Source organism: Aotus nancymaae, unplaced genomic scaffold, assembly GCF_030222135.1.
Source record: "Aotus nancymaae isolate 86718 unplaced genomic scaffold, 86718_ANA_hifiasm-v0.15.2.pri h1tg000022l_1, whole genome shotgun sequence".
NCBI lineage: Eukaryota > Metazoa > Chordata > Mammalia > Primates > Aotidae > Aotus > Aotus nancymaae.
The window spans coordinates 36,627,648-36,651,170 of NW_026988435.1; the positions used below are offsets into that span (position 1 = coordinate 36,627,648).

General features: G+C 40.1%; 1 protein-coding gene across 1 annotated transcript in view; it reads right to left on the reverse strand.

Annotated features, from left to right (window-relative positions):
- Positions 1 to 1,043: 1,043 nt before the first annotated feature.
- Positions 1,044 to 23,523, reverse strand: part of TMEM50B (transmembrane protein 50B) — a 35,116-nt gene continuing 12,636 nt past the window's right edge. Inside the window, exons 2-7 of the mRNA XM_012446217.3 lie at positions 20,960 to 21,099; positions 18,049 to 18,161; positions 15,183 to 15,250; positions 12,330 to 12,422; positions 7,030 to 7,087; positions 1,044 to 2,772 (exon numbers count right to left, since the gene is read on the reverse strand). Of these exons, the coding sequence (XP_012301640.2) occupies positions 2,727 to 2,772; positions 7,030 to 7,087; positions 12,330 to 12,422; positions 15,183 to 15,250; positions 18,049 to 18,161; positions 20,960 to 21,058 (477 nt within the window). The 5' untranslated portion in view covers positions 21,059 to 21,099 and the 3' untranslated portion in view covers positions 1,044 to 2,726. The remainder of the gene's footprint in view (positions 2,773 to 7,029; positions 7,088 to 12,329; positions 12,423 to 15,182; positions 15,251 to 18,048; positions 18,162 to 20,959; positions 21,100 to 23,523) is intronic.

The window sequence follows — 23,523 nt, forward strand, 5'->3', positions numbered from 1 at the left end:
TAGCATTAGGAGAAATTCCTAATGTAAATGACAGATTGATGGGTGCAGCAAACCACCATGGCACGTGTATACCCATGTAACAAACTGCATGCTCTGAACTTAAAGTATATTTACTTTAAACTTACACTTAAAGTTCTGAATCAGAACTTAAAGTATAATTATACACACACACACACACACACACACACATATATATTCCATTATATATATATAATGGGAAAAATATAGCCTCTGGGTTTTTTACTCAGTGACGACAGCACAAGGAATACAAGGATCTCAGAAATAGAGCAATAAAATGAAATACTCTGATAATATTGGTCCACATACAAAAGACACTCAGATTGAATGACCACTGAACCTATGTGACAGCTTGAGAACTTTAGTAAGGGAAGGACATGCATTTTTAGATGATTACCAAAGATTCTGCTTTTTCTGACTCATAATATTTGTAAGAATGGATACTAACATAATCTCTTTTAAAATGAGGGAACAGAAAACTAAGTGATTTGCTCACAGCTAAAAAACAAATTCAGGGCTGGGTGTGGTGGCTCATGCCGGTTACCCTAGCACTTTGTGAGGTTGAAGCAGGTGGATGTGTTGAAGCCACGAGTTCAACCAGCCTGAACAGCATGAGACCCCTTCTCTACAAAAATACAATTTTTTTTTTAACTAACCGGGCATGGTGACACGCACCTGCAGTTCCAGCTACTTGGAAGGTGGAGGTGAGAGGACTGCTTGAGCCCTAGCGTTTGAAGGTGCAGTGAGCTGTGGTTGCACTATTGCATTCCGGCCTAGGCAAGAGCGAAATCTTGTCTCAAAAAAAAAAAAAAATTCATGGCACAGTCAAAAATAGAAAAAAACAGCCACCATTTCCAGTCAATCTTCAGGAAAACCTTCAATAACCTTCACATGAGCATCTTACAAGTCTATTTCTTGTTTTATAAACTTAACTGCATCTTTAATTGGGTATACTTGAACAGTTGAAAACTGAATAGCAAATCAATTTTTATGGTTCATTTTCTCCAACAAACAACAATATTAAACGGCATGAGAAGTAATATTTATTGCAACAAGTTATGAGGGTGGAAACAAATCATTAGTCTTACAATTTGCTAGAGGCATGACAGAGCTTGCTAACATTTTAAAGAAAAACAGCAAAGAAAGAAGTCATCAAACGAGATGGTATCTTGACAAAGGCACAGCGCTCCACAACTGCTTCATACCCTGTGCACAATAAATCCTCTGAGAGAGAGGAGAGGAGTGATGCCAAATGGGCTTGCATGTGAGCTGTGGACACTACCACTGGTATTATTCATACAACCAAGGCTCTACGACACCCCACTGGAGAACAAAGTGCAACATAAAATCTGTGTAACAAAGGAATGCAAAAGTAGCAATAAAGGCCCAGAGGAATACAAACAGTGCAAATACAGTACTGCAAACTCAGTAAAAGGAGTTTTTGATTGGAGTATGAACTTCCAAGTTGAAGATGTATTTCGCAGGAACATTCACCCAAAGCTTGAGAGCTAGAGTGAAGAGAGACTTGCAGTTCGGAACTGAAATGAAATGCCTAATTTTTCACTAGCTGATAATTTCCTTTGGGAAGAAATGCTTTATCTTTAACTATTCCACTTTTTGTTATATGGTTCATGCTTTTAAACTGCGATTGTCTCAAACTTGCTTGCTATTGAATTGTGTAACATCAGATAATGGCAGGTTGTCAAAAGATAACCCCAGTGGATAATTTAAGCTGCTTTTATGAGAAGCATGGTACTGAGCTGCCTTACACAGTCTTTTTACAGTAACCATAAAAAACTGAGTTTATTTGATCATGTATTATCCCTTCTCACATAAAGTCATATTAGAGGAATTCTTTTTAAAAGAAGCTTTCAAACTAGTCCTTTGGGCATTTAAAAAATCATTATATAAAAGTACACTTCTTCAATACATAAGAACAAACATTTTCCTTTACAAAAAAACCTTATTTTTAGGCCAAAATAAATTACAACTTGCTGAAATACCTTTTATGGCTCAGTGCTCATTCCAGATATATGAAGCTATATTTTTTGCACATCTTCAGAAATTAGAGATACTGAGTGAAGAGTGGTTACTTTTTTTTTTTTTTTTGAGACGGAGTTTTACTTTGTCACCCAGGCTAGAGTGCAGTGGTGCAAACTCAGCTCACTGCAAATTCCGCTCCAGGGTTCAAGCAATTCTCCTGCCTCAGCCTCCCAGGTAGCTGGGATTACAGGTGTCCACAACCACGTCCAGCTAATTTTCGTATTTTTAGTAGATGGGGTTTCGCCATGTTGGCCAGGCAGGCCTCAAACTTGACCTCAGGTAATCTGCCTGTCTTGGCCTCCCAAAGTGCTGGGATTACAGGCGTGAGTCACCATGCCCAGCCAGAGAGAAAGTGGTTACTTCTAAAATGACATGATGATATAACCCTGGCTCAGGGAACGGATCAAGTTCTAAATCTCAGGAATAAAAAACTGATACTCATTATCCAATTCATATAGTCTTGTATTATATACATATTAACAGTCTATGCAATGAAAAAGAACAGAAATTTCATAAAACTATTTCAAAACCCAGAACATAAAAATGTAAAGAAACAAAACATTTAATGTACAATCTACTCCATTTGGCAATGTGTACTGAGAGATAAAAAAAACTTATCTACAAACAGAATATAACAAAAGGAGAATGTGATTTAAAAAGTGATCTCAGGTCCATAGCTCTTCAGTTCTTCCAAATTTGTAGATCAGAGTGCTAGAAAGATAGGAAAACAAATCATGAGGAAAAAACAGATGAGCAAGCAACACAATTCATTTTCTCAATATGCTTTGACAGGTACTTCACTGATTCCTTTCTATCCATTTTTAAAATTAAATTAAACATCATGGCAGTGTTGGTCTCAATTTGCTTATTTTGTAAAGCAGTCTGTTAACCATGATGGCTGAGCATAACTGTATTCTTTTTTTTTGTTTTTTGTTTTTTTTTTAAAGATGGGGTTTCACCATGATGGCCAGGCTGGTCTTGAACTCCTGACCTCAGGTGATCCACCCACCTCGGCTCCCAAAGTGCTAGGATTACAGGCATGAGCCACCGCACCTGGTCTGTATTCTTTTTTAAAGCCTGGAAAGTTATTATACAGGAAACTTGTAAGGAGAAGAGACATTTCTCTATGACTCAGAAACAAAAACAAAAATGAATTAAAAAAAGAGACAGAGACATTTCTCATAGTGACAGGTATTAGGGCCATTTTACCTAGGAGTCTACCATATCTAAAGTACAATAACTGAAGCACCCTACAACAGAACATGCTGCAATTCTTCATTCCTTTAACAAATAATTATTGTGCACTGAGAACTGGCTATGTATCAAGCACCTGGCTAAGTGCTAGGATGAGACTGTGAGTCCAGACAAATGTGTTCCCTAATGGAGCTAAGGATCTAATAACAAGACAATCAAATAAATATAAAATTCCAACTGTAAAAAAAAAAAAATGCTATAAGCAAGAGTTACACAGTATCCTAAGAGTGAAACATAAGGATCAGACCTAGTTATAGAGGTCAGGAAAGGTTTTCCTGAGAAGTGGTGACTGAACTGAGATCCAAAAGAAAAGTGGGAATTATCTCAGCAAAGTGAGAGTGGGGATAAGGAGTGGGGAGCAGAGAGATGGGACACTCCAGGGCCATGCGTTGAGCTGTGGGCATACTGAATGTTCTGGATTTGTAATGTCAGCAACCCAAGAAGGGATGTTAAGCAGGAACCTAGACATACGGTTTAGACCTGGAAAGGAACATTTGTGACTCACTGGCACATAAGCAATAACTGGGAGTCCTAAGCATACATGAGTTCACCCAGAGACAGAAAAATAACAAGAAGTTTCTTAAGGCCAAGAACAGAGCTTTAAGAGATTTCAAAAGGTAGTAGCCAGAGAGTGGAGGATCAGCTTGCAAAGGAAACAGAGGAGTGACCAGAGATGTAAATAAAAGAGGTTGTACCCCGGAGCTTAGAACAGGCCCCAGCACACAGGCTGCCTGATAACGTGCTGGCCTCTGGGCAGAGCACATAGCTGACATGGCTGTCACAATCTACGTGAGCATACAAGGTTTCTATTCATCCAACTGTCATGTATGTGGATTCATCTACCACCACAAAGTGCTGAATTCGAACTTAATCTCTAGAGACTGCCTAAAATGTCTTTATGATAACTTATTATATCCCTGAAGGCTGTCAATTACATGCCAAAGACATGTGACTGACAGCACATAAGACAGCAGAACTGCCAAACATCTTTCAAAACCAAGAGTGTCAAGGCTGTAAGAGGAAATCCAGGTACAGCATCTCCTCCTGAGAGTTGGAAGAGACCACATGGCAAGAGTTTGCCAAGCAGCGTACAGACAGCCACACAGAGGGAACGCAGGAGATCTGCAGGGAGTGTTCCTCGAGTCTGCAGCTGAGTATTGATCAGTCTATACACAAGAAGAAACTACCCGAGGAAAGGAAAGAACCACTGGAGAGAACACGTCCCAGAGCTACCACAAGGCTGGAAGAGAGGTCATATTCTCACAAGTCAAGTGGAGAAACCTTAGAATACATGGAGCATCAGAGCATCGAAACACTCAAAGGGTATGACTGCCTTAGTAAGGGACAAATTAGTCCTGGACTACAGCTGCTCTCATCCTGCCTATAACAAAGCTTAAAAGACACAAAAGGATCATATTGTTTCAGAGTCACCTAACTGCATCCCAAAACAAAGCTCAAAAACATTTAAAGGACTAGCAAATGATCCAGTCCCAACAAATTACATGCAAAGCTCCAAATAATAGAAAACAGATCCAAAATGAAGAATAAACAGAAGCAGACTTAATCAATAGAAACAGATGTAGAAATGCACAGGCAATTAGACCAGGACCCCGAGATAGCTATAAATATACTCTGTGTTCAAGAAGGTGAAAGAGAGCATGAGCATGTTAAGGAAGGACATCAGAAATATTTTTAAAGACCCAATCAAGCTTCTACAGATAGAAAATACAATGTCTCAGATGAAAAATTAATTGGCATGGTAGATTAGACACTGCAGAAGTAGAGATTAATTTATTTCTTTTAATTCTCCAAAGTGACAATGGACAGATTAATTTAATTTAATTTTATTTTATTTTTTGAGATGAAGTCTCACTCTGGTTCCCAGGCTGGAGTACAACGGCACGATCTTGGCTCACTACAACCTCAGCCTCCTGGGTTCAAGCCATTCTCCTGCTTCAGCCTCCCAAGTAGCTGGGATTATAGGCACATGCCACCACACTCAGCTAACTTCTGTATTTTTAATAGAGACAGGATTTCACCATGTTGGCCAGGCTGGTCTCGAACCCCTGACCTCAGGTGATCCACCCACTTCGGCCTCCTAAAGTGCTGGGATTACAGGCATGAGCCACCATACATGGCCTCCATGTATTAATTCCAGTTTTTCCTTTTTTCTTAATAAAGGTACTTTACCTGTTTTGTTTTGTTTTTCAAAAGGCTGGTCAAGTGAAGCAGTGAGCCTGACAAAGCTTTTTAACAAAACACAGGCTATGCAAGCAGCAGTCTGGATTCAAATCCCAGCTCCTCATTTACTAGCTAGGCATCCTAAAGCAAGCCCTAAGCCTTATTTCCTCATCTATAAAATGGGAATAATGCTGGGCTCAGTGGCTTACACCTGTAATCCCAGCACTTCAGGAGGCCGAGGCAGGCAAAGGCAGGCAGATCTGAGCTCAGGAGCTCAATATCACCCTGGGCAACATGGTGAAACCTCGTCTCTACTAAAATACAAAAAATTAGCTGGGCATGGTGGCAGGCACCTGTAGTCCCGGCTACTCGGGAGGCTGAGGCATGAGAATCACTTGAGTCCCGAGGCAGAAGTTGCAGTGAGCCGAGACTGCACCACTGCATTCCAGCTTGGGCTACAGAGAGAGACTCCGTCTCAAAAATAAATAAATAAATAAAAATAAAAATAAATAAAATGTGAATACCATCTGATGTATATTTAAAATAATTAAATGGGAATTTATTTATTTACTTTTATTTATTTATTTGAGACAGGGTCTCACTCTATTGCCCAGGCTGGAGGGCAATGGTGCAATCTTGCCTCACTGCAGCCTTGACCTCCCAGGCTCAAGCAATTCTCCCACCTTAGCCTCCTGAGTAGCTGGGACCACAGATATAACCACACCTAGCTAATTTTTATATTTTTTTTGTAGAGACAGGGTTTTGCCATGTTGCCCAGGCTGATCTTGAACTCCTAGGCTCAAGCAATCCAGCCACCTCAGCCTCCCAAAGTGCTGGGATTACTGGCATGAGCCACTGCACTTGGCCTAAATGGGAACTTACAAGGTAAATAAGGCCAGGCGCAATGGCTCACACCTGTAATCCCGGCACTTTGGGAGGCCAAGGCAGGTGGATCACGAGGTCAGGAGTTCAAAACAGCCTGGTCAAGATGGTGAAACCCCATCTCTATTAAAACTACAAAAAAAATTAGCCGGGCGTTGTGGCAGGCACCTGTAAGCCCAGCTACTTGGGAGGCTGAGGCAGAGAACTGTTTGAACCTGGGAGGCAGAGGATGCACTGAGCCAAGATTGTGCCACTGCACTTCAGCCTGGGTGACAGAGCAAGACTCCATCTCAAAAAAAAAAAAAAAAAACTATAAAATATATAAAGCATCCAGCTAAAGTCTTGGTATACAGCAAGACCCCTAGTTAAAAGGCCTATGTCTACTCTTATGTAACAGTGGAATTTTCACCTTTTAAAAATCCCAGCACTTTGGGAGGCTGAGGCAGGCAGATCACCTGAGGTCAGAAGTTTGAGACCAGTCTGGCCAACATGGTGAAACCCTGTCTTTAAAAAAAATAAAAATAAAATAAAATAAGTTCTATCATTGTAACCAATCCATGGGATTTATATGTACTCCATGTATATGCTGCCTTAATTAAGCTGACATTTCTGTAAATGTTATAGGTGTGGTTAAGAAATTAGACAACTTACCTAAAAAATATAAGTGCATTTTGAAAAAACACAGCTAGTCCCGGATAAACATCAGTATCTACATATATAAAGTAAAACAGATTAGAAGGTTAGATAGGCAAATGGCAGTATAAAGTATCAGTGCCTTTCATAATGACACATTTTGTGTATTACAACATACTGCTATTATTCATTAACTCTAAGACATCTATAATGAAATTGAAAGAAGAAAATGCCAACTTCATTCCCCCAAAACAAAAGACTGCTCTTACTCTGGATAAAAGTCAATGAACTTATCAAGTTTTCTTTTTGTCTCAAGTAATTGCTGGTTCTAGCTACATCAAACCTGCTGAGAAAGCAGTAACTTGTTCCTTTGCCTCCTACGGCCAATATTGAAATACAAAATCGTAAAAATATATAAATTAAATTCTTAAACTTTTAAACAGCCTGTTATTTTCTTTCATGAATTCAAAAGGCTTATTTTAGTTTTTAAAGAAATGGGGCCTCACTACATTGCCCAGACTGGAGTGCAGCAGCTACTAACAGCCACAATCACAGCACACTACAGCCCAAACTCCTGGGCTCAGGTGATCCTCCTGCCTCAGCTTCCCACGTAGCTGGGACTACAAGCACACACCACAGGGCCTGGCTCTCAATCCAGGAGTTTTATTATGCAAATATGTCAGATATAAACATCATAATTACAATTTATCATCATTCTCTTTCACTCAATCTATCCAGGAGTTACTATCTTTATAGGAAGAGAAAAGAAACAAAATGGAAACTACTTAAATTTTTGTGGATGATTAACTTTTGTAAAACTATAAATATAGATTAAAAAATACTGGACAGGATGAAGAAACTGGTTCAATTCTGAGCTCTTGATATCACAGCAAACAATACAGAAGCATGGTTAAGAGCTCCAAGTTTGAGCCAGACACAAGTTTGAATCCTATCTATACCACTGACTAAATATATGACCTTGGGCAAATAATTTAACCTCAGCATATCTTCATTTCCTCACCTGTAAAATGGGCATTGTAATAGCACCTACTCTAGAGTGTAAGAATTAGATGAGCGACTCTATAATAGTGCTTAGACCAGTATCTATCCTATAAAGTAGTATATAAAAGTTAGCTATTATTACGAATATTAATAGTTCAAGCAAATCTGCACAGTAAAAGACTTGAAACGTGCTAGAAATGCTCTCTGAAATAAAGTCATATTCACTTTACAAATAGAAAAGTATATTTAGGCCAGGCATGGTGGCTCACGCTTGTAATCCCAACACTTAGGGAGGCCAAGGCAGGTGGATCACTTGAGGTCAGGAGTTTGAGACCAGCCTGGCCAACATGGTGAAACCCTGTCTCTACTAAAAATACAGAATTAGCTGGGTGTGATGGCAGGTGCCTGTAATTGCAGCTACGTGGGAGGCTGAGGCAGGAGAATGGCTTGAACCCAGGAGGTGGAGGTTGCAGTAGACCAAGACTACACCACTGCACTCTAGCCTAAGGAGGGCAATAGGGCGAAACTCCATCTTAAAAAAAAAAAAAAAGAAAAGTATATTTAAATGAGCAATGCTGTTGAAACAGGAAGATGAAATTCACAATCAAGAAATTTATCAATATGTACTAGTTCTTTAAATATTAAGATACAATCAACTGGGCTCGGTGGTTTACGCCTGTAATCTCAACACTTTGGGAGGCCAAGGCAGGTGGATCCTCTGAGTTCAGAAGTTCAAGATCAGCTTGGCCAACATGGTGAAACCCTGTCTCTACTAAAAATACAAAAAATTAGCTGGGCATGGTGGCAGGCGCCTGTAATCCCAGCTACTCAGGAGGCTGAGGCAGGAGAATTGCTTGAACCCAGGAGGCAGAGGTTGCAGTGAGCTAAGATCGTGCCATTGCATTCCAGCCTGGACAACAAGAGCAAAACTCCATCTCAAAAAAAAAGATATAGTCAACAAGAGTACAGCCTTTGCAAACACCATTTCCCTACATACTTTGAGGAAATGGCAATTTATTTCTGTTTTCACTATAGAAACTGTAAAGTTCATGCATCACTTCAACTGCTAAAGTAAATAAGAGGCCATTAACCTGAGGCTACCTCCCTACTCTGAGTTCCTGTATGACCCCCAACCTAACTTATGAAAACAGACTGAAACCTAAGGATATATTTTTGTAATAACTGAATTTTAGCCAATCACAAACAGCTAAGCTTTAGCCAATCCCAAGCAGCCAACTGATGAGACCATGCATAAATAAGACACATAGCTATAAACAATCTAAATTATTATCTTTTTCTTTTTTATTATTATTTTTTTTTCTTAAGTCCATTTTCTGTTGCTATAACAAGACAATCTCAATTCTTGACTTTGCTTTCTGTTCAGCCTATAGCTGCTCATGCTGCTGGGTGAAGCTCTCTGAAACTCTTCTTGGTTCTGAGTGCTACTCGATTCATGAATCATTCTTTGCTCAAATTGTTAATTTATCTGGAGTTTTTCTTTAACGTAACTATGGAGACCTTTTAAGAAATCAGTGACAGCGGCCCATCCTTCTTAGAGTCAGGGATAAAATGAGTCTAAAACACACTTTCCAGTTGGGCACAGTGGCTCACACCTGTAATCCCAGCCCTTTGGGAGGCCGAGGTAGGTGGATCACCTGAGGTCAAGACTTCGAAACCAGCCTGACCAATTTGGTGAAACCCCATCTCTACTGTAAGCAGAAAAATTATCCGGGCATGGTGGCATGCACCTGCAGTCCCAGCTACATGGGAGGCTAAGACAAAAGAACTGCTTGAACCTGGGAGGCAGAGGTTGCAGTGAGCCAAGATCATGCCACTGCACTCCAGCCTGGGCAACAGAGGCAGACTCCATCTCAAAAAACCAAACAACAACAACAAAAAACACTTTCCTATAAGATTCCATGTATATGAAATAGATATACCTATAGAGACAGAAAGTACATTAGTGGCTGACAAGGGCTAGGGGAAGGGAGTAATGGAGAGTGACTGCTAATGGGTATGGGGGCGATAAAAATATTCTCAAATTGGATTGTGGTGATGGTAGCACAATTCTGTGAAAATACTAAAAACACTGAACTACATACTTTAAATGGCTGAATTATATGGTATGCAAATTACATCTCAATGAAGCTATTTTTAAAAAAGCATTTTCCTTCAGATAAGTTTCATACCAGAACTGTGTGCTCTAGCAGTATTTTTAATTAACTAAAAAACACGTTTTAGATATAGTTGATGAGCAATGTTATTTAAGCATTAGCCAACCACTGTCCTCTTGTAATCTGACTTATTTTGTACCAAGTGAAAGACAAAGGAAAAACAAAGGTATTCCAAAGATCTTATACTGATCAAACTATGAGACTTAATTGATACTATAAAAAGTATTCAAAAATCAGCTGTGGGTCAGGACAAGGAGATGTGACAGTTAGCCAAAGAAAGATTCCAGAGGCAGAGGAGTCAGAGGATGAATAAATTGTGTTCTCTGAAACTGACTCCTATCTTTGCAGCAAAGGAAGAGGGCCAGTGAAACAGTCTTCCAACACTTCCAGAGACACTTTTGAAACTGGGTTCTGTTTTTCAACACTACCGTGAATGAAAAGCTATGGCACAAGGCACAGCCAGAAAACTCAGAATGGTGTAATAAGAGCTCATCCCACTCCATCAATTGTTTATAACTAGGTTGGCAGCAAAACCTGACCTAAACTGACTTGGGGCTCACTATGGTCTTTACCCCATTTAGTGTAAGTATTCAGATGTTTTATTGTAGGAATGAATATGGATATACTGGATCCAATATGAAGGGTATTGTAAGAAGGGTATGAAGGGTACACATATATGTAGGCTACATATATGTGAAGGGTACACATACATGTACAAAGGGTACACTGTATAAAGGGTACACATATATGTCTTCAGTCTCGCGCTTAAAAAACTCCCCTTGTACCTGTGACTTAAAAACTACAGGCCGGGCGCGGTGGCTCAAGCCTGTAATCCCAGCACTTTGGGAGGCCGAGGTGGGTGGATCACGAGGTCAAGAGATCGAGACCATCCTGGTCAACATGGTGAAACCCCGTCTCTACTAATACAAAAAATTAGCTGGGCATGGTGGCACGTGCCTGTAATCCCAGCTACTCAGGAGGCTGAGGCAGGAGAATTGCCTGAACCCAGGAGGCGGAGGTTGCGGTGAGCCGAGATCACGCCATTGCACTCCAGCCTGGGTAACAAGAGCGAAACTCCGTCTCAAAAAAAAAAAAAACAAACAAACTACAGGACTGGCCATGCCCGGTGGCTCACACCTGTAATCCCAGCACTTTGGGAGGCCAAGGTGGGCCGATCACTTGAGGTCAGGAATTCGAGACCAGCCTGGCTAACATGGTGAAACTCTGTCTCTACTAAAAAAAATACAAAAATTAGCCGGGCATGGTGGCATGCACCTATAATCCCAGCTACTTGAGAGGCTGAGACAGGAGAATTAATTGAACCTAGGAGGCAGTGGTTGTAGTGAGCCGAGATCATGGCACTGCATTCCAGCCTGGGCAACAAAGCAAGACTCTGTCTCCAAAAAAAAAAAAAAAAAAATTACAGGATTAGGTTGGAGAGAGACGGTGTTAATGAAAAGAAAGATTATCCACTGATAATCCATAAATTATTAGATAAAGGGTCTACACCCCTTATCTGAAATCCCTGGGGCAAGATATATTTTATAATTCAGAGTTCTTCAGATTTAAGAACAGTAAGGGAAAGCACATATATTACATAGCATCACCAGCTGGGTAGGGACAAACATCCTATAATCCAATATATCCGTATTCATTCCTATAATAAAACATCTGAATACTTACACTAAATGGGATAAAGACCATAGTGAGCCCTATGTCAGTTTAGGTCAGGTTTTGCTGCCAAACTAGTTATAAATAACTTGATTTTCAGCATTTTGTGGATTTTAGAATTGTATATAAGGGACTGTACACCTGTACTGGTTTCTCATTTTTTCTACTGCAAGGAATGGGCCTCTAGCATAAAAGCCTGGCTGTCTAAAGTAAGGAAGGAAAGCAGGAAGTCTGGAGACAGCTGAGAGGTACAGGCTTTGTCAGTGGCTTGGATTTCCTAACCAGGACTATCCTACTGCACTAAGTGTTCCCACTGACAAGTTTTATTAAACAACTAATGTATCTTCACACAGAGTAGTATCTTCACTCTAGCTGAATCATTAGACTAAATTGTACTCAAGGTAGAGTAAGCCAAATATAAAAGACATATCTGAATCTCTCTTATAAAATATAGGAAGATTACATACTTACTTTGAGTAACATATGCACCAAAAAGAATCCACATGGAAGCAATAAGTGACCCAAACATCAACATGAAACCAATGAAAAGCCAAACTCGAGCACCTGTATGGAGAAGAGGCTTTACGATTTTGCTCATTTTTGCAGCTCTCTAATGTCTCAGAAATATATAATACTAGGAACCCTGTTAGCCTAATATATATTATACATATGTTAGATAGTCATATATTTATATAAATCTGCTGTAAGTTAATGTTAATGATGATAAAAAATGAAACTAAAAGAAGTTAAACCATTCATCAAAAGAAAAAAAGAAAGTTACCTTTTTACTTACTAGAGAAATGAATGCCCTAACTAAAAAATTACCCTGTTGTATATATTATCAAAGTAATTGCTCTATTAAAAGTAGCATATATATTCTAGACAGCCATCACCACATAGGAATGAGAGATTTCAAATGAATAAGGAATAATATGCCCCTTTTTAATCAATGGTAAGCTTCTAAAATCACACCATTACTCAATATGGTACAAATAATGGCCATTCTTTAGGAGTATATTCAGGCCTTTTTATGGCTGAGGCAGCCAATCTGTACCACATATTCTTGAAAAGTTCAAAATCAGAAGCATCTCTTCAACCCTGCATTGAACAAAATTCTAGATCTCAATAATGTAATCATCTGGACACTTGAGTAGATTCAACACATTTTTAGGAAAGCAGGTTAACACTTGCACCAGAACCTGTTCACAAGTATACTGACAGCCCCATCACCTGTGGAAGGAGAACAACGTTCTGCTGAAGTAAAAATAAAATTCTAGCCAACTTCCATAACAGAAAACTAAATTTGCCTCAGTTGAAAATATTTTGTTACCAGTGAATAGATTCATTTTAGACACCAGATAATGAAGAAGCACTGATCAGAGCTCATCATGGTTACAACAGCTGATATTTGAGAGAAATAGGCCTCTATGATATCTAAATTTTATTACAATACTAAGCAGATCTCCAGAATTAAACAGTAATGTTTAGTTGTTTGGAGAAATACAACCTCTAAATTATATTCAATCATATTTTTTATCTAATATGAATAAAGGAACTATTAAAAAATCCTTAAAAGCCAGGAATGGTGGCTCACACCTGTAATCCCAGAAATTTGTGAGGCAAAGGAGGGAGGATTACCTGAGCTCAGGAGTTCGAAACCAACCTGGGCAACATGGTAAAACCCCGTCTCTACTAAAAGTGCAAAAAATCAGCCAAGTGTGATAGCAGGTGTGATTTGTAGAGACATGGCAAAACCTGTCTCTACAAAAAATAGAAATAAATTAGCTGGGCACAGCAGCATGTGCCTATAATTCCAGCTACTTGGGTAGTTGAGGTGGGAGGATCACTTGAGCCCAGACGGTGGAGGCTGCAATGAGCCAGGATCGTGCCACTGCACTCCAGTCTGGGTGACAGAGTAAGACTCTGTTTCAAAAATAATAATACAAAAAAAAAAGAAAAAACATTAATAATAATAACAAAATAATTAATTAACGAGGCCAGGAGCAGTGGCTCATGCCTGTAATATCAGCACTTTGGGAGGCCAAGGTGGGCAGATCACAAGGTCAGGATGGAGACCATCCTGGTTAACACAATGAAACCCAATCTCTACTAAAAATAACAAAAAATTAACTGGGCATGGTGGCACACCGCCTGTAGTCCCAGCTACTCGGGAAGCTGAGGCAGAAGAATCACTTGAACTCAGGAGGTGGAGGTTGCAGAGAGCCAAGATCGTACCACTGCACTCCAACCTGGGAGACACAGCAAGACTCCATCTCAAAATAAATAAATAGGCTGGGTGCAGTGGCTCATGCCTGTAATTGCAGCACTTTGGGAGGCTGAGGCAGGGGGATCACAAGGTCAAGAGATCAAGACCATCCTGGCCAATGTGGTGAAACCCCATCTCTACTAAAAATACAAAAATTAGCTGGGCGTGGTGGCTCAAGCCTTTAGTCCCAGCTACTCAGGAGGCTGAGGTGGGAGGTGCTTGAACCCAGGAAGTGGAGGTTGCAGCGAGCCGAAATTGCACCACTGCACTCCAGCCTGGCGACAGAGCAAGACTCCATCTCAAAAGTAAATAAACAAGTGAATTTTATTGTACTTTAATTATATTCAATTAAGCTAACAAAAAGAAAAATAGTTCTCAATGGGAAACAAGCATAGCATGGTGGCTAAAAGCACAGGCTCTGGAGCCAGACTGTCAGTGTTCACTCCCGGCTCCAACACGTACTTGCTCTGTGACTCTGAACAAGTTATTTAAGCCCACTGTACCTTAATTTCTTCACATTACAATGTAACTTTTTAAAAAATACAATCAGATGACAATTCAAAAGAATTCAAATTACAAAAAAATAATTTATGTGTAGACAAATAGCATCTTTCTTCTCAACAATTTTGTTGCAGTCTGTGGGTAGCTACTCAGGTGATCAGAAGTGAATGTAAAGACACTGTAGTCCTAGGTTAGATCCCCTAATGTGTTCATTATTTTCCTGGCAATAATCATAGTCAGCCATCTTGTAAGTAACATTATTGGTCAACAATTGGGATAAGAATAAATCCATCATTAGCACTGGAGTCCAAGATCCATTTGAATAGCAATATTTGTTTATCGGTATCATTGGCAGTATAACATGACAAAAACAGTAACTTCTAGCAATAACTTTAACTTTCTTAAGGATATGAATAACACCAAAACTTTTTTTAAAGCAAATAAAAAATATCCTATATAATTATTACCAGTCCTGAATAAAGACTCACAAGAGACGCTTTTTTTCTGCTGATAAATTTATATTTTGTTAACACACATTAAAAACTCAAAATCTTTACCTGTTCTTCCTAAACAGCCGCTTTCATAGCTATCACCTCTCACCTGAGCATTGGAGACAGCATTTATCCTAGAAACAGTACAAAATCATCAAATGAATTTCAGTATTTGCTGTTAAAATACTCAAATATTTACATTATCACTTAGAAGGAAAACAGATTATTTCATAACTAAAGTCAGTATCTGAATAATTTAACATATCTTTTAACCTAATAAAAATGCTAGTGGATAGAAATGTTAATCTTATTTTCATAAAGTACATCCAGAAAATACATTTATTTTAAGAGATTTCTATCACTTGTCTCCAGAGATTATACAAAAGATGCCAGTTTTCTGGTTTCTTTGTCTATTTCACATTTATACATGAATGACTCAGTGTTATACCATTTTAAGGTTCTCATTAAGATCAAGGGTTAAACAATTTCTCTTTGTGTTTAAAGTCAGGTAATTTTCTATGATCCATTTCGTAAGCGCAGAGAAAACACAGTTTATGTATAATAAATAAGCCCACTTTATTCAGCTTCCCCTTCGATTTCTGTTAGAGCAAGGTATATTAATTGTAGCAGGAATTGCTTTTTAGCAGCCAGAATGGATATAAGTAGTTTCATTTTCCATAATATAACCTTTTTAAAACTCCTGGCTGGGCAGGGTGGCTCACACCTGTAATCCCAGCACTTTGGGAGGCCAAGGCGGGCAAATCGCAAGGTCAGGAGTTCAAGACCAGCCTGGCCAGCATGGTGAAACCCCATCTCTACTAAAAATACAAAAACATTAGCATCTGGGCATAGTGGTGGGTTTCTGTAATCCCAGCTTCTCGGGAGGCTGAGGCAGGAGAATCACTTGAATCACTTGAATCTGGAGGTGGAAGATGCAGTGAGCCGAGATAACACAACTGCACACCAGCCCAGGCCTCGGCAACAGAGTGAGACTCTGTCTCAAAAAAAAAAAAAAAAAAAAACCTCCTGACAGTATAAGGAAATGTAATCTTAATGTTTAATATTTTTTTTTAATTGTTAAAAGACATCCATAAAAAGCTTCCAGCTGGGAGTGGTGGCTCATGCCTGTAATCCCAGCACTTTGGGAGGCTGAGGCGGGTGGATCACGAGGTCAAGACATCAAGACCATCCTGGCCAAAATAGTGAAACCTATTTCTACTAAAAATACAAAAATTAGCCGGGTATGGTGGTGCATGCCTGTAATCTGAGCTACTCAGGAGGCTGAGGCAGGAAAATCACTTGAACCAGGGAGTCAAAGGTTGCAATTAACCAAGATTTCTCTACATTAAGCACCACAGCACTCCAGCCTGGCAACAAAGCGAGACTCTGTCTCAAAAAAAAAAGCTTCTGGGACTCCATGTTTGGATCCCCTTCCACGAACACTCTTGTGGGAGCTGTTTTCCTCCATCCTGGATTTTCCCTCTGGAGTCCTTCCACACTCTCTCATGGAAACCTGTTTTCCCCTCCTAAACTCCATCTTTCTATTCCCTTCCACTCAGTGTGACAGCTGCTTTTCTCTCCTGGATTCCATCTTTCTGGATTCTCCCACTCAGTGTGAGAGTTAACTGTTTCTTTCTCTCTCCTCCTGTTTCTCTCTCTCTAAATAAATCACTTCTACAAACAAACAAACAAAAGCTTCCAAGCTCTTTGATGAAATGAAATAATATAAACCTAAAAATAATTTAATAAAAAACAAAACCCAGCTGGGCGCGGTGGCTCACACCTGTACTCCCAGCACTTTGGGAGGTCGAGGCGGGTGAATCACGAGGTCAAGAGATCGAGACCATCCTGGTCAACATGGTGAAACCCCGTCTCCATTAAAAATACAAAAAATTAGCTGGGCATGGTGGTGCGTGCCTGTAATCCCAGCTACTCAGGAGGCTGAGGCAGGAGAATTGCCTGAACCCAGGAGGCGGAGGTTGTGGTGAGCTGAGATAGCGCCATTGCACTCCAGCCTGGGTAACAAGAGCGAAACTCCGTCTCAAAAAAAAAAAAACCCACAAACAAATCTCTTTGAGGCCAAACACAGTCAAGTAGCACACTAAAAAAAAAATAATAATACTCCAGCCAGGCGTGGTGGCTCACACCTGTAATCCCAGCACTTTGGGAGGCCGAGGCAGGCGGATCATGAGGTCAGGAGATCAAGACCATCCTGGCCAACATGGTGAAACCCCATCTCTACTAAAAATACCAAAAAATTTAGATAGGCGTAGTGGCATGCGCCTGTAGTCCCAGCTACTCGGGAGGCTGAGGCAGGAAAATCACTTGAACCCAGGAGGCAGAGGTTGCAGTGAGCTGAGATGGCGCCACAGCATTCCAGCCTGGCGACAGAGCAAGACTTGGTCTCAAAAATAATAATAATAATAATAATACTCCAAGGTATAAGTTGAGTGTATTACAACACCTAGGGATGATTTACTACTAAAAAATGCAGAAATGTAACATGTTTTATTAAATCTCAGAGGCCATCAATTTTAAGATACACCATTACTTTTTAATGCTGACAAGAAATAAAAATGTTATCGATTATAATTCTAAGATGCCACTGACTGTAAGATGCATCCTGATATTAAGAGGTATTAAAATATAAAAAAAAATCTTGGAACTGAAAATACATAACAGACCAGATTTTAAAAATATGAGAAAAAAAAATCATAAGATAATCTTTACAGATGCTAAAAAGATATTTGACCAAATCCAGCACTCATTCTTGGTCAAAAAAAAAATTGTAATAAAATGGGAATTATGTATGTATTATGTTTAAAAAGAATTTATCAATTAAATTAAAAAGTTATTCAAGAGAGCACTGCACATTAAGGGGAAAATATTTTTAGAAAAATCATCTTGAATAGAGAATGATCTTCATACTTACATGAAGAAAGCCAATGTGGAAAATACACCACATGTGTGAAAGGCATGGTTCAACTGTTCTGGCTTAGGATACACCACAGCTGCATCAATCATTATCCACCAGCCTGTAAAAAACTTAAAACACAGCCCCAGTCATTGAAACACTAAAACTCTTGCTAGCACAATACCTGCTTTTTAACATTCCTTTTGTCCTACAGATCATATAAATGGGCCAGGGGCAGAGGCTCATGCCTATAATCCCAGCACCTTGGGAGCCGACACAGGTGAATCAACTGAGGTCAGGAATTCCAGACCAGCCTGGACATCATGGTAAAACCCTGTCTCTACTAAAAACACAAAAATTAGCCAGGCATGGTGGAGTGTGCTGGTAGTCCCAGCTACTGGGGAGGCTGAGGCAGGAGAATTGCTTGAACCCGTGAGGTGGAGGCTGCAGTGGGCCAACATTGTGCCACTCCACTCCAGCTTGGGCGACAGAGCGAGACTCTGTCTCAGAAAAAACAATCACATAAATTAAAACTAAAATATTTCTACTTTGAAATCTGGATGCTAAAATGTAAAAAATAAGAATCCTTTGTTTACTTACTGTTTTTTGTTTTGGTTTTTAAGAGACAGGGTCTCCCTCTGTAGCCAGGCTGGAATGCAGTGATGCGAACTTAAACTAACTGCAACCTCAAACTCCTGGACCCAAGCAATCCTCTCACCTCCTGAGCAACTGGGACTACAGGCTCATGCCAAAACTCTGGCTCATTTAAAAAAATTTTTTTTTTTGTAGAGACAGGGTCCCATTATGCTGCCCAAGCTGGTTTCAAACTCCTGATCTCAAGTGATCCTCCTACCTCAGTCTCCCAAAGCACTAGGATTACAGGCATAAGCCATCTTACCCTTATGCTTTATAGCAGATGAGGTGAACATCACTACTCAAATCTATATAAGATTCTGAAGTTCCACTCTCAGTACACACAGACATATTTATTATTTGGAAATGGATTATCTGCTTCTTTCATCCACCATTGCTACATGCAGTAGAAACTCTCTTAACCTCCAACATAACCTACTCCCTAATGACCTGATGTGTTCCATTCTTTCTAGAGAACATTCCTTTTAATATGCCCAAGCACTTTCGCTCCCACAAATGAGTTGTATGCTTACCAAGACTGTTATCAAGTCTCCAAAACCACTTAAGCCTGCTAGTTTTAATTATGTAATTTAATTAAATATTGTATAACTGAACATGGGTTTGTAGAATGTAATGTTTCTATGTAAATTAAGCTGAACAGACTTAAAATAGACAAGTTGCTAAATAATTTCTTAGACAAATAAGTAGAGTTAAATGACCATAAAGAGCAGGAAAAACTTACAAATATCAAAAAGAATTCTGCATGGAGGCCAGGCACTGGTGGCTCACACCTGTAATCCCAGTACTTTGGGAGGCCAAGGCAGGTGGATTACTTGATGTCAGGAGTTTGAGACCAGCCTGGCCAATATGTTGAAACCTCATCTCTACTAAAAATACAAGGCCAGGCAGAGTGGCTCACCTGAAAGTCAGGAGTTGGAGACTCTACTAAACATACAAAAATTAGCTCTGTGGGGCGGTGGGTGCCTGTAATCCCAGGTGCTCAGGAGGCTGAGGCAGGAGAATTGCTTGAACCTGGGAGGCGGAGGCTGCAGTGAGAGCTGAGATCACGCCACTGCACTCCAGCCTGGGCGACAGAACAAGACTTCGTCTCGAAAAAATTCAAATACAAATACAAAAATTAGCTGCGCATGGTGGCGCGTAGCTGGGCTCCCAGCTACTTGGGACGCTTAGGCACAAGAATTGCTTAAACCTGGGAAGTCAGAGGCGGAGGCTACAGTGAGCAGATTGCTTCACAATGATCATTAGTTCTTGCTCTGCTTTATTTCATTTTGTTTTTCTATTGGACTTTGGGTGTAAAACTGTACACTGAAAGAGATGAATTTTTAAAATGTAAACAGATAAAGAAATTTGCTTCCAAAAAATGCAGTGGGAGCCAGGAATGGTAGTGTGAATCTGTAGTCCCAGCTAGTTGGGAGACTGAACCAGGAAGATTGCTTGAGGCCATGAATTTGAAGCTGTAGTACACTGTAATCACACCTGTAAATAGCCACTGTATTCCAGTCTGGACAACATAGCAAGAAAGATCTCATCTCTTTTAAAAAAAAAAAAAGCAGTGCGGACAGGGAGTGGTTGATGGAACTATAAAGCAAGATAGGTCCTGATTTTGGGTGTTGTTTTTTTTTTTTAAAGCTGGATAATAGGTACATGGAATAAAAGAGGAGATGGAACCTTTATACCATTCTCTCTTTTTGTTTTATGCTTCTCATTTTCAATAGTAAAAAGTTTAAAAAATTGTGGAAAGAAAACTAAACAATAGTTTCCTTCACAAATGTCTTCCTCTTATGTTCGTCAGTGTTGCAGCTGAGGAAACAGAGATAGTATTTCTTCCCTAGAGTCACTGCAGGGCTTCAGTTCTAATGCAGCCAAAGGTTGTTACCATTAACTGCAGAGTGCCGTCACTGTTGTCTAACCTTCAATAAGTCACAACAATAATTTTGGGTTACATCAAATTCTGAGCCTTTAAGGATCTTAAAGTACTGCATGCAGAACTGTATCACATATTGTATCACTAAGTTTAAAATGCCATTGCCTATAATAATTATATTATCACTGGAACTGAGGAAAAGATATTAAATACACATTTACAAAGTCAAAATGAATCCAGGGCCTACCATATTCTGTTCGGCAATAGTATCTAGAACTCTGATAATTATTTATACAAAACAATAGTGAAATAAATAGTTCTGGAACGCCATTCTCAGTTCAAAGAAATCAACATTAATTTCCAGAGCAAAAGGTAAGGCATAAATGTCACCAACCAGTCTTTCTCACTTACCAATATACCTGCTACAACAGACGCCACGGCATTTCTTCTCTCACTCCAGTCAATACATTCACATTCTGGCCAACGAAAATTATCTAGGAAGCCTGCCATTTTTACTTCTTAAGCATAAATTTTTCATTAAATGCTGTATCCTACAAACAGAAAGACAAAAGCTAATCAACCTAAGAAAATGTTTTTTAACAGTCTAATACCTTACTCCTTTCTTCTTTTTTTTTTTTTAAAGATGGGGTTTCACCCTGATGGCCAGGCTGGTCTTGAACTCCTGACCTCAGGTGATCCACCCACCTCTTACTCCTTTCTTAAAGCTTTATACACAACTTTACTTTAGGTCCTATTCTACTGTAGTTAAGAAAAATTCAATATTTCAACAAGTACCTAATTGAGATGTATATAGGACTATGCTAGGACACATGGGGGAGGTTGCTATTTGATAAATGAGCACTATGGTTTTAAAACATGTCTAGGAGCTAGGCGCAGTGGCTCACGCCTGTAATCCCAGCACTTTGGGAGGCCGAGGTGGGCAGATCACTTGAGGCCAGGAGTTCGAGACCAGCCTGGTCAATATAACGAAACCCTGTCTCTACTAGAAATACATGATGACACACGCCTGTAATCATAGCTACTCAGGAGGCTGAGGCACAAGAATTGCTTGAACCTGGAAGGCAGAGACTGCAGTGAGCCAAGATCATGCCACTGCACTCCAACCTGGGCAACAGAGCAAGACTCTGTCACAAAAATAAATAAATAAATGAAATAAACATGTCTAAAATATTTCATGCTGCTTCCATTGAGAGGTAGATTTATGTCATACCCTTGAATTTGGGTCAACAATAAAGACTAGCTGACCAGTAGAGGAAGTGATGCTATGTAACTTCTGCCATGCAACTTCCAAGATCAGGTCACAGAAGGCAATGGAGTGTCTGCCTGGGTTTCTGAACACTAATGCTTGGGCTACCATGCTGTAAGGAGACCATTTATAGGTGTTCTGTCCCACAGTTCCAGTTGAGGTCCCAGGCAACAGCTAGCATTAATTGCCACACATGTAAGTAAAGACACTTTTAGGTGACTGCTATCCAGCCATAGCATATCCCCCAAAGTTTGAGCCTTCCCAGGTAAGGCACCAGATACATAGAACAGAGATGCATCATCCTGGCTGTGCCCCTTCCAAATTCCTGACCCATAAAATCTAATAAACATAATAAAATGACTGTTTTAAGCCACAGGGTCTTGGCGTTAATCTATAATACATAGATTCATGTAATGTAATACATAACTAGAAGGAAAAAAATCATGTGCCTAAATAACTATGAGTGCAACATACTATTTTAAAAACACAAAGATACTACGTCTAGATGAGATGTTTAAAGGCCACCATAAATTCTAGAAAGAAAAAAAACATTTGAAAGCACTGGAGAGGGCTGAAAAGCAAGCAGAGTAGGCCGGGCGCGGTGGCTCAAGCCTGTAATCCCAGCACTTTGGGAGGCCGAGGCGGGTGGATCACGAGGTCAAGAGATCGAGACCATCCTGGTCAACATGGTGAAACCCCGTCTCTACTAATACAAAAAAAAAAAAAATTAGCTGGGCACGGTGGCGCGTGCCTGTAATCCCAGCTACTCAGGAGGCTGAGGCAGGAGAATTGCCTGAACCCAGGAGGCGGAGATTGCGGTGAGCCGAGATCGCGCCATTGCGCTCCAGCCTGGGTATCAAGAGCGAAACTCTGTCTCAAAAAAAAAAAAAAAAAAAAAAAGAAAAGCAAGCAGAAATTGGACGAAACTTCACCCTTGTAAGAAGGAACACAAGGCCGGGCACGGTGGCTCACGTCTACAATCCCAGCACTTTGGGAGGCTGGGGCAGGTGAATCAGCTGAGGTCAAGAGTTTGAGAGTAGCATAGCCAACATGGTGAAACCCCGTCTCTACTAAAAATACAAAAATCTGAGGCAGGAGAAGCATTTGAACACAGGAGGCAAAGGTGGCAGTGAGCCAAGATTGTGCCACTGCACTTCAGCCTGGGTGACAAAGCAAGACTCCGTCTCAAAAAACAAAAGCAAACAAAAAAATTCAGCCGGGTGTGGTGGTGTGCGCCTGTCATCCCAGCTACTCTGGAGGCTGAGATAGGAGAATTGTTTGATCCCAGGAGGCAGAGGTTGCGGTGAGCCTAGATTGCACCACTGCACTCCAGCCTGGGCGACGGAGCAAAACTCCATCTAAAAAAAGAAAAAAAAAGAAAGAAAACACAGTAAGTGAGATCAGCTGTTCCCCTGAGGAACCCCTTTAATCTCCCACTACCAGCCCAGGGAGTCCCCTTGGAACAAAGTAGCTAAAATGCAAGCAAAAAGCCACAGTCCTCTTGGCTTGAGATGCCAGAAGATGGAGTTCAGGACCACCAGAGCAGCTGGAAATTGAGGGGAGAAATCTTCAAAAGGAGTAAGTCATAAAGAGAGCCCCAAACACTTAAATATAAGAGAGACATTTTAGAATTTGAGTTCTATCAAGTCAGGGAGGATCAGTAAACACCGTAGGGACATATCCTAACAAAATATAAAACCAAGTCTCC